The sequence below is a fragment of the Tupaia chinensis genome, unplaced genomic scaffold, assembly GCF_000334495.1.
Source record: "Tupaia chinensis unplaced genomic scaffold, TupChi_1.0 Scaffold000018_1, whole genome shotgun sequence".
Lineage (NCBI taxonomy): Eukaryota > Metazoa > Chordata > Mammalia > Scandentia > Tupaiidae > Tupaia > Tupaia belangeri.
Window position 1 is genome coordinate 1586189 of NW_006159448.1, and position 11873 is coordinate 1598061.

The 11873-nt window shown below is 35.9% G+C and overlaps 1 protein-coding gene across 1 annotated transcript in view; it reads left to right on the forward strand.

The window, feature by feature from the left end:
* The window catches only part of UNC80 (unc-80 subunit of NALCN channel complex), a 240046-nt gene that overhangs the window by 27370 nt on the left and 200803 nt on the right, over nucleotides 1-11873 (forward strand). The window contains exon 7 of the mRNA XM_006140105.3: nucleotides 90-229. Coding sequence (XP_006140167.1) covers nucleotides 90-229 — 140 coding nt within the window. The remainder of the gene's footprint in view (nucleotides 1-89; nucleotides 230-11873) is intronic.

Genomic DNA, 11873 nt, shown 5'->3' on the forward strand with positions numbered 1-11873 from the left:
TGTAAGCATGTCTATATTATAATATGTATAACAGAGAATATAATAAAAGGAAATTAAAAGAAACTGATCTGTGTCTCCACCTCCAAAAGGGACTCCAGGTGGTCTGTGAAACATTCCAGTCTGATTCCATCTCACCCAAGGCCACCATTTCTGGCTGCCACCGAGGAAACTCCTTTGATGGAAGCCTATCCTCCCAAACATCCCAGGAACGAGGCCCATCACATTCCAGGTATATGACTGAAATATTAGAGATAAAATATGTACTCTGTTTCCATAATGTAAAGGTATATTTTTAGATACCTTTATAGCCTCTGTTCTTTAAAATATGTATGTGCATTTTTGGTCAAAGTATAATTATGGTAATTAATTACAGAAATGTGCCATGAATGACTTTCATTTAAACAAAGGAGTGTGGAAGTGGGAAGACATGTCCAGTTTAATGAGATATCTTAATTAGATGGTATTTTGAAGTGTTAAGTATAGAAACTCAAACAATGCTATCTAAGTATTATGTTGCAGGGATGTTAAAGTATCTGCTTTAATATGTAAGAATAACTGCTGATCCTTATATTATAAATAGGTGCTTCTGTAGCACTTGGTAATTTGAAAGTCTGTTCTTTGGAACATTCCAACTCTGTCCCCATTATTTGGAATTTGTTTACAAACACCTTCCTCAGACATTAAACTTAGTCTACTTCTTTCTGCTCCATGGTGAAATCACGGATATCTGAATTCATGAGGTTTGCCACTCCATCTATGGAATGTTTCTGCATTCAAATGACATGGCAACCTAGTAGATAATATTTTAATAGAAGGTTTTTTAAGAAACAGATACATTGAGGTACAATGTATATGCCATAAGATTCATTTAAGTATACAATTTAACAGATCAAAAAACGGTAACACTATTACCATAATACAATTTTAGAACAGTTCTCCTACCCCCCAAACATCCCTTTGTGCCTGTTTGCAGTCACTCTCACGCCTATATTATTTTTTTTTTTACCTAAATAAATAAATAAATTTGGAGCTGAGGGAGGCAACAAGTCAGTCACTTGCAAGCCAGGAAGGTGTGATAGAGGAGTTTGGTGTGGTAGACACAGCCGGATTATGCAGATCTTGATGGCCACTGAAGGAGCTTGCACTTTATTCTAAGGTGATTGAATAATATACTGGAAGGGTTTCAGTAGGGAAGTGGAGGGATTAGAGAAAAAGCAATGAGACTACTTGGAAGTAATTACAATAAGCCTGAAGAGAAATATTTGTGGCTAGGACCAAGGTGTTTGTATTGAATTATACTCCTAGACATTCCATATAAATTGAATCACATGGAGCCAGCAGTTGGTATAGTTAGTAGTTAAGGCACTGGGCTCCCAGGTGGTCAACCACAGTTTGAGTCCCGGACACAGCAACTTGAAACTCATGCTGGGTGCATGTGTGTAAATCCGAGGAGGAGAACCAAGGAGAAGAGATCGCAGTGTGGTCATCCACCCGGGGAGTGATTTCTCGCTTTTTCTCTCTCTTTCTGTCTCTGGCAAGTACACACATCCTTATAGCAAAAATCTATTAAAAAAAATCAAAACTTGAATCATACAGTTTGTGGTCTTACAGCTAGTATCATAATGTGAAGTTCATCCATGCCTTAGAATGAAGCAGTAAATCATTCCTTTTTTTTTTTTTTTTTTTGCTGAGTAGTATTCCATTGTTTAGATCTATCACATTTTCTTTATAAATTCATCAGTTAATAGATATTTGAATTCTTTCCACTGTTTCTCTTTCATAATGGTGCTATGAGCATTCACTTACAGATTTTTGTGTGAGCGAAGGCTTGCAATTCTAGAAGTAGAATTTCTAGATTGTATAGCAAATTTATGTTTAATTTTTAAAAAATTATTTTAAAAGAAATAAACCTTTTTTATTAATTTTATGTATTATTTTTTTCAGTAAAGATACTTTATACACATCATCATCAGTATTTTATACATAGTGAACACACATATATCTTTTTTTTGGGGGGGGAGAGAGAGGTTTTTGTTATATGGCACGTGCACTCACCGGAAAGACAGAAAGCGAGAAATCACCCCCTGGGGGGATGGCCATGCTGCAATTGGTACTCCTCCATTCTCCTCTCGGGATCTTGGGCATACACGCATACGTGCGTGGCGTGAGTTTAAGCCACTGAATCTAGGACTCAAACCATGGTCAACTACATGGGAGTCCAGCAACATAGCCATTATGCCATCTGCTGGTCTCAGAGATCACACATATATTTTAATGGCTACGTGAATTTGAGTGTATGAATTGTTAGTCAACTATCAATAATACATTTTAAAGAAACTGCCAAACCGTTTTCCAAAATGGCTGCACCATTTTACATTCTAACCAGCAACATATGAAGGTATGTTCCTTTATATCTTTGGAAAACTTGTTATTTTCTGCCTTTTTTATTATATCAACCCTATTGAATGTGAAGTAGAATCTGCTTATATATTTAATTTACTTTTCTTCGCTGGCTCATGATGTTAAGTATTTTTTTTCATGTGTTAATTAGCTATTGAAATATCTTCTTTGATAAAATATTGTCATCTTATTGAACTTTAAGGGCTTTTTATACAGTTTGGATACCACCCTCCTATTGAAACAAAACAAAACAAAAAAATCACAGATATTCCCTCCCAGTGTCTGGCTTGCCTTTAATTTGATAATCTTTAAATTATCTACCTCTATTGGACAGAGAACCAAGCTGCAAGGGTCAAGTATTTTTGATATTTCTTAGAATTGTTGAAAGAATACAGCCATATAAACACAATTGTTGAAAATGCTACTATGTTGTGCTTTTAAAAACTTTGTAAAATACGTCTTTAACTCTGTGTCATCTTTTGAACTTTAAAAACAAGTGGCCCAATTGAGTAAGCTTCTGTTGGTTGAGAAAATAAAAATTTTACAGGAATTTTGGTTGTATAAGCAGGGCTGCTAGTGTCTCTCCATCAATGTGATGATGACTAGGTAGAATCATAGAGAATTTTTAAAAGTTTTAAAAGTTGAACTCATGGAAGGACAGTAGAATTGTGATTGCAAGAGGCTGGGAGAAGGAGATGGATGAGAAAAGGGAAGATGTTGGTCAAAGGGCACATTTCAGTTACGGAGAATAAATTTCAATGATGTATTACACAGAATGGACTATGATAGATAATAATGTACTTTATACTTCAAAATTACAAAAAAGGTAGATTTAAAATGTTTTTATCAGAAAAAAATGAAGTGAATTGTAGATTTGTTAAAAGCTTTATTTAATCATTCCACAGTATGAAAATATCAAAGCATCACCTTGTACCCCTTAAATATATAGCATGTGCAACTATTATTTATCAATCAAAAATAAAAAATACAATATGGAAGGAACTCTATGAGGACAACTGTTCCAATCTCCTATCACCTAGTTGATGCACTAACCACATTTTAACGACTTCAACACTTTAGGCAATGAGAAATTCAGTACTCTCTAATGCTTATTTTAATTTTTAACTTCATTTAGTGGAATATCCTTCTTATATTTGACCACAATTTACTTTTCTCTAGCTTATGTCTTGGATTAGTTCTTTTACTGCTATGTAACAAATTATGGCCAATCTAGTGATGTCAAACAATATACATTTATCATCTCACAGTTTCTATAGGGAGAAATCCAGGCACTAGCTGGATTTTCTGCTTTGAGCGGTTACCAGGCCCATGTCTAGGTACCAGGATGGGCTACAGTCTTCCCCCAGGCTTGACCTGCCCTTTCCATAAGCTACCTCACAACATGGAGGCTGACAGCTTCAAAATTAGCAAGAGAGAAATCCTCTCAAAGCCAGTTTACTAATACAGTCTTTTTAGTGTAACATAGACACAGCCATGTAATCTCATGGCCTCTGCCTTATAAAATATCCTACTTATGGGAGTGGCCTTCCATTATCTTTACCATATTCTATTGGCTACTAGGAAGTTCCAATCCTTTGCTCAAGAGAAGAAAGTTATAAAGGGTGTGAACACCATCAGTTGGCAATCAAGGGTGAGTCCCTTATAGTCTGTCTGAACAGACAATATGGCCTTCCACCCTCACTCCCACGAAACTCTTATTTGATGACTCACAACATTATCAAGGGCATAATTAAATCAGATGTTGAAAAAGAGTGGTGATTTCCAACACAGCTTAAAGAGAATAACAATAAGAACTACCTTCTGTGGGAAATCTTTCATGGTATTATTTAAACATTTATTTATTCATTCATTTTTATTTCAGTAGAGATATCCCTACTGACCCTGACATCCTAATAAAAAAATCTGAGGTTTACTCCAGCCCAAGTCCTTTACATTATGTCTTTGTAACATCTCTCCAAACTCACAGTCACTGTCTTAGTTCAGGTCCTTATCATTTCCTAGTTGGATGTTTTCATCACTTCTAATGGGATTTCTGCATTCAGTATTGCTTCCTTCTAATCCATTGCATATGTACTGATACCGGTGGTGATGTAATGATTTTAAATACCCGTGGTTTAAAAAATACTCAACACATTCAACATCCAGTAGTGAAACAGGCACAGGAAACCTGCTATGGACATGCCTCTATAGAGGAAGAAAGTAGGAGCCACTGGTCCATAGCAGTTCTGAAATTAAGCTGGAGAAATGTTGGAGACTCAAATTAGAATTCAGTCCTCCTCTTGTCCATAGCTCTTGGCTCCATTTTTTGGGACTATTGATTCTATCCTGCAAGTCAACGTTCCTGTTTTCAAGAAAGGTGGTATGTGTTTACAGCTGAATAGTTTTATTAGCTTCCTTTTTCTCGGTAAAATTTGGGAGACCAACAGCCTTTTCATTTTGTAGTGTCTCTGGAAGTGTTTTCACTGGTATAATTCTTTTTAAAACTGTATGGGTATACTATGAAATGTATTCAAATCCACTAAAATGGACAGAATTTTCATCTACAAATCTCTTTGAGATAATACTATCTCTATCTTAGGCTTCTGTTGAAAGACAACACCCTTAAATTTCTTAGAAGTCCCTCTGGCTTCATCTTTAGACCATTTTTTTAAAAACAAAGATACATGTGCTTGCCTGATAGAGACAAAGAAAGAGAGAGGGAAAGGGAGAAAGGATTCCCCATGGGGAATGGTCATGCCACAACCCCTTCTCCTTCATTTTTCCCTCATTTCAGGATTTTGAGCATGCATGTACGTTTGCCTGGCATGTTTTTCAAACTGCCAGTCGAGTATGCTAACTGTGAGATCAACCATGTAGGAACCAACCACCTTGGCCACCATGTCACAGGTTGAACCATCATCTCTTAATTTTATCATTATTTGCTACCTGGAGAGGCTGAGAATTTTCAGAATCATCAAGATGTAGCTTATTAATTTTAATAGTTCCATATTTCATATTTTCTTTCTCTCAACTTACTATAAGCACAAGAAAAAATCAGAAGGCACTTTCAACATTTTATTTTAAAATCTCCCTTGTGAGATTACACAATTTGTTAAACACATTTTTTTAAACATTCTCCAATGCAGAAAGCAACTTTCTGTTATTTCATAGAGAGTATCCTCCCCATCCTCCAATTCCCAATAACATGTTCCTTACTTTTCATTAAGCCCTTCTCAAAGTTTAGGATTTTACTCACAATCTTCTCAAGTTAACTTATGTATTTTCATATTTTTTTAATACTCAAAAGTCTTTACTGCTTCTATTTACTGCCTGGTTCCACAATCACTCCCAAAATTTAGGATTCTGTCTTGGCACCAAAATCTGTATTGTTATTGACTGCTATTTAACAAATTATTTGAAAACACAGTAGCTTAGAACAAAAGACATTTATTATCTCATAAAGCTTTTAAGGATCATTAATCTAGAATCAACTTATTTGAATGATTGTGACTCACATTCTCTCAGGATGTTGAGCAAGGCTGGTCATTGGAAGGTTTGACTGGTCCACTTTCAAGCTCACTCAGATAGCCTTTGGCCAGAGGCCTCATTTCCTTACCATGTTAGTATCTCTAAAGACCTGGTCAAGACACAGAAGCTACTTTTTCCAAACCAATTTATCCAAGAAAGTGAGGGACCAAACAAGAAGGGGGCTTCAGTGCCTTTTAAAAAAAAATTATTTATTTATTCAAGTCAATTTGTTATCATTATTATTATTATTTATTTTGACTAGAGAGAGAGAGAGAGAAAGGGAAAGCAAGAAAGCAAGCTGCCAGGTCCATCACTCAAACAGTAGTTACCATGATCAGCCATGTGAAAATCCAGAGCCTTTAACCACCATGCCACCTGTCAACCCTGACTTCAGTGTCTTTTATGACCTAATCTCTGAAATGATATACCATCACTTCCACTATATTTTATGAATCACATCAGTCAACCTTGGAACAATGTGAGACATGTCTGCATAATCAGATGTGAATAACAGGAGGCAGGAGTTGTTGGGCAGCTTATTTTGGAGGCTAACTACAACAAATAAAGATAATAGTGTCATTATAATTTTATATAATTGTTATGACTATTTGTATACATGTTCTTTTTCCTTTTTAAAAAATATTTTATTTAACTTTTATTCGTTCATTTAGTTTTTAAATTTGACCAGAGAGGGACAGAGCAAGAGAGAGAGGGAAAGTGAGAAAGCAAGCCACCAGGTCCGACACTCAAACCACAGTTGGCCATGTGGGAGTCCAGAACCCTCAACCACCATGCCACCCACTGGCCTCTCTTCTAATGTTTTTTTTTTTTTTTTTAATGTTTATTTATTTAACCTGTGAGTGAGGCAGAAAAAGAGAGAGAACACCATCAATAGAGTCTTGACACAACAGTCCACCCCCAGATTTCAGCAAGCCTCAGATCTTGGGCAAGGTTGTACCAGATGTACTCAGAGAGGTTTCCAGACTTGACTGAGAACCTTCCCATATGAGATTGCCTTGCAGAGCATCATGTTTTACTATATTACCATAAACTGGCCCAAATTTTAATGCACTTTTTCTTCATATCAAGTATTGATTGCTTCTCCTTCTAATAATTCTCTTTATACAAATCTCAAAAATTTTAAGAGCAATTAATTTATTTCAAAAATTAAGCATCTACTAGACTTAAGAAAAATAATAAAAACTAATATCACACTAAGATCTTGAAGTCATGAAATATCTATGAGTTTATATTTCTTACATAATTTTTCTTAGCTATACTAAGCATTAGAAATTTAGAAATGTAAACAGCAAATAATGTTTTTTTTTCTGACTGATATAAAATGTTAATAGGTACATTCTGGTTTGCCCATAAAACCAAAACCAACTATAAGGTCCAATACCCATCTTTGTGGAAGGACATTGTTGGCTTTTTTTTTTTTTCCACTTTCTGATATTATAACACTCGAACATCTTTATATTTGTGCATTCCTTGACACGTGTATGCACATAGTCACCTCCAGAACATATACACCACCCACATGTGTGAATTAGACATAAATCAGAGATGCTTTGGGAAAATGAATTAGGTCTTCTCTCTGCCTAGCTGCAGTGGCTGGTTGCCATGGAAACGATGCACAAGGTAGACCTTTCAGAAAATGCTAATGGTAATGCGTCTTCATTAGAGAAGTTTGTGTATTAATCAGAAATGAAGAGAACGTTAATAACAAAGCAATGCAAATAGCCTCGCAACAATAGCTGTCTGCTTGTATCAGACTGTCCAATTTGTCTTCTCTTTTGCTCTGACCTTGACTGAACTGAACATCTCTCTTCCCTGCACTCTGCAATCAGTGAACAGGTAGCTAGTTTTTACAATTAATGTGAGATTTCATCTTTAATTATATGGATAGATTTAATTCATGCTTCATTAAATGCTGCATAGGGTCAATACTGATTTCCACAGTTCTCTGCCTCCATAGCTTGTCTATTATTTCCAGAGGGCTTATCAAGCCTTCAGTGTACCCTATCATCATCTCTCGAATCTGCTTAACAATTCTTCATTTCCCAACACCACAGTGTCTTGAAAAGCATATTAAATTAATGCTTACTTTTCAAAAACGTTATTGCCATAATGTGGTGTTTCTTATATTCATAGAACTTTGTATAATGCTAGCTACAGAAATTTTTTAAATGCATGAAATATTGAAAAATAAGTAAAAATAATTCATGAGCCTAATCATTAATCGTTTTATTTTTTTTTTTGAGAAAGATTTTTTTGCTACAAGGTGTGTGTGTTTGCCAGAGAGATACAGACAGAGAAAATGAGAAATCACATCCCAGGAGGATGGGCATGCTGTAGTCCTTTCTCCTCCATCTTCCTCCCGGGATCTTGGGCAAGCATACACACATGCGCCCAGTGTGATTTTTCAAGCCACTGGGTATGGGACTCAAACTGCTGTCAACCATGTGGGAGTCCGGTCATATAACTGCTACACAATCTGTTGGCCCCACTTTTCTTATTTTCTACAAAATATCTTACAGAGCCATACAATATTAGAGTTGAAAAGAATTTTTCTATTTAATCATAGAATGGTCTTCCCCCATACTACTTTTACCTGATTATATAAATTATATAAATTTATCTCTCAGATGTTAATTCATTTGCTTTTATTGGTTGGCTACAAGTTTATTACATCTAATAATGCTTTTCTATATAAAAAAATCATTAGGCATTCTTGCTTTTCAGTGACTAGTGAGCCTATTACAGCTCACATTTTAAGTCAAATAAGCTAATACTTAAATGGAAGTACTTCAAATTGAAAATGTTTGCAGAATGTCTTGTTAATTTTTTGTTTCAAATGGTCTTCTTCAATATTCAATGGTTGAAGTGTGAATTTATGGGATCAGCAGATGGCATAATGGTTATATCGTTGGACTTTCACATGACCAACCACATTTTAAGTCTCGAACCGGACAGCTTAAAACTCACGCTGGGTACATTTGCATGCATGCCCAGAATCCTGTGAGGAGAATAGAGGAGGAGAGATTGTGGCATGGCCATCACCCTATAGGATGATTTCTAACTTTCTGTCTCTCTATATCTCTGTGTCTTTCCAGTGAGCATATGCACCCTATAGAAAAAAAAAATCTCTAAGGAAAAGAAAGAAATGTGAATTTCTTTATCACATTTTGATTATGTAAGCGACAGACGTGATATTAGTCTCTGATCACAGTCTTAAATTGGGGAGGGTCTCACAACCCTGCGGTCTATCATCAACAGTGTTGACATGCTCAGTTAGAAAACAGTTCATGATTATAAGACTCAGTTATACAGTTAGTAATTACTTTCAATTATATAAATTTTGTATGTTTAGGAAGACATAAATTTAGTCATCTGGTGCCCTCAATATAAAAACCGTCAACATTTTGCCCCAGTTATGGTGTTTCCATAAAAGAATTGTTTTGGATGTCAGTTTAAAAGTATAGAAACTAGGTACTACTTGTTTCTCTAGGGCAATTGTCCTCCAATATAAATAATAATAATAAAAGAATACCTGAATCTATTGGTTAAAAAAATTCCTGGGCCTTCAGAAATTCTGACTTAGTAAGACTGGAGTAAGACTTGGATGTCTACCTTTTTCTTTCTTTCTCCTCTCTTTTTTGGAGAGATTTTTGCTCCAGGGCATGTGCATTCACCCAAGAGACAGAAACAGAAAGTGAGAAATCACCTGGTGGGGCAGGTGACCATTTCACAATCCCTTCTCCTCCATTTTCTTCTCATGACTTTTGGCACACAAGCACATGTACACAGCGTGAGTTTCAAACCACTGGGTCCAGGACTCACACTGCAGCTGGCCCACGTGGGAGTCCAGCTCCTTAACCATTTTGCAACCTGCTGACCCCCAACATCTGCATTTTTAATAACCTTCCTCTTCCTTGTCCTTGTTGGGATCCTCAGTGGAATGGTCCATTGGTATCTCATGTGGAACACTACTCTAGGGTTTTGAAATAATTTATGAAACATCTTAATTTAATTTACTAATTAAGAATATTTGGGGACTCTATGATATGTGGCAGAAAATAGTGTAAAGAATAACTACACTTAACCCACTGGGGGAGAAAATAGTTCTTTTGAGCTAATAATATCTGCTTTAATGACAACAGCTTAGTCAAGAAAACAACAGTGTTTGCAGGCTCTTATCATTAAAATAAAATGATCATGACAAAGGCTTGAGGACCTAAAATTACCCAGCTGGCGGCCAGCCAAGCTTATACTTTGCCTTTTCTATATATATCCAAGAGTACAGAACTGGAAAAAAAAATCCTATTATCTTTGGTATAACTGATAAGCTGAGAGGAGTGGTCTAGGTCATGCTTCTTTAAGAACAAGAAATGAGATAGAATGGAGGAAAGGAAAGACGGGATAGTCTCTTAGGAAAGGGGTAAAAATATGAATCAAGGTGTTACTTTCCTTAAAACTGGGCCTAGGGGGTGTAACCAGTCAAGGTCTCAGTAGGCAACCTGGTTAATTTAAGACAATATTAAAATAGAGATTTTTTTAACCTAAATAAATAAATTTGGAGCTGAGGAAGGAAGGCAATAAGTCAGTTGCTGGCATGCCGGGACAGACGTGATAGAGGAGTTTGGTGTGGTAGACATAGCCAGATTATGCAGCTCTTGATGACCACTGTAAGGAGTTTGCATTTTACTCTAAGGTGATTGAATAATATACTGGAAGGGTTTCAGTAAGGAAGTGGAGGAATCAGAGAAAAAAGCAATGAGACTACTTGGAAGTAATTACAATAAGCCTGAGGAGAGACATTTGTGGCTAGGACTATGGTGGTCTCTGTAAAGATGATAAGAAGTTGGAAGAACTATGGAAAATTAGGATGGGTTGAAAGTTGTCATGTACCCATTGTTCAAAGAGTATTCCAGCTTTCTGGTAATAATATGTTCTGACATAGGATATACGAGAAATTAGAGGATTATAGGAAGATTCTCTTCATATGACCGCCAACCAGTTAGATAATTACTCTTGCAGCATTGTATGTGGTTGAATTTTAACTTATATTTAGTTTCCTACTTATTAATTACAATGTTCAAGAGTATTAAACCATAAGAGGAGCCAGCAAGTGGTATGGTGGTTAAGGGGACTGGACTCCCACATGGCTGACTGGAGTTCAAGCCCTGGACCTGGCAGCTTGCTTTCTCTTTCTCTCAACCTTTGCTTGCTCACTCTGTCTCACTCTGGTCAAATTAAAATAAATAAAGTTTAAAAAACAGAGTATTAGACCATAAAATAGCACTGAAATTTAAAATCACTGTGTTTGTGGGAAATTGTCCCTAAACATACATGATAATACTATTAATGAGCATTGAAATAATAAGGTATGGCATGTGCTTTGAAAGAGGGGTAAAAAGACTCCAATTACTCATGACCTGCCCCAGTAGAAAGAAAATAATACAGGGCACTAGACATGGTCTGGGTTTGTACTCTAAACTTTTTACTGCAACTTACAGTAAGACAAATGTGTGAAACGAAACAAAAGTTTCAACAAATGTACAAGCCCTTACTCCATAGTTTTTATTCTACTATGTCATTGGGAAAGTCATGATGTGTTTTTCTAATGACACAATCGTTGATAGGTTTATAATAGCCATGTTCCATTGGATTAATTTCTTGGACCACTAATAAGGCATAAATTTTCAGTTCAAAAAGTATGGACCTGGGAAATTGAGAGAAATTTCTTCTCTCTCTCAGGGGCTGCAGTTTTTGCAAGAGCTCTCAGTGAGAGCAGGGCCATTTGCTAGTTGGTAGCTGGATTTAAAAAAAAACTCTAACTTTTATCATCTAACTTGGAATGAAATTCTGCTTAGGGGTTAAGTTTAGACTTTAAATTTGAGATACAATCTTGGATTCCAGATGTTCTAAATTTATATTTTTAT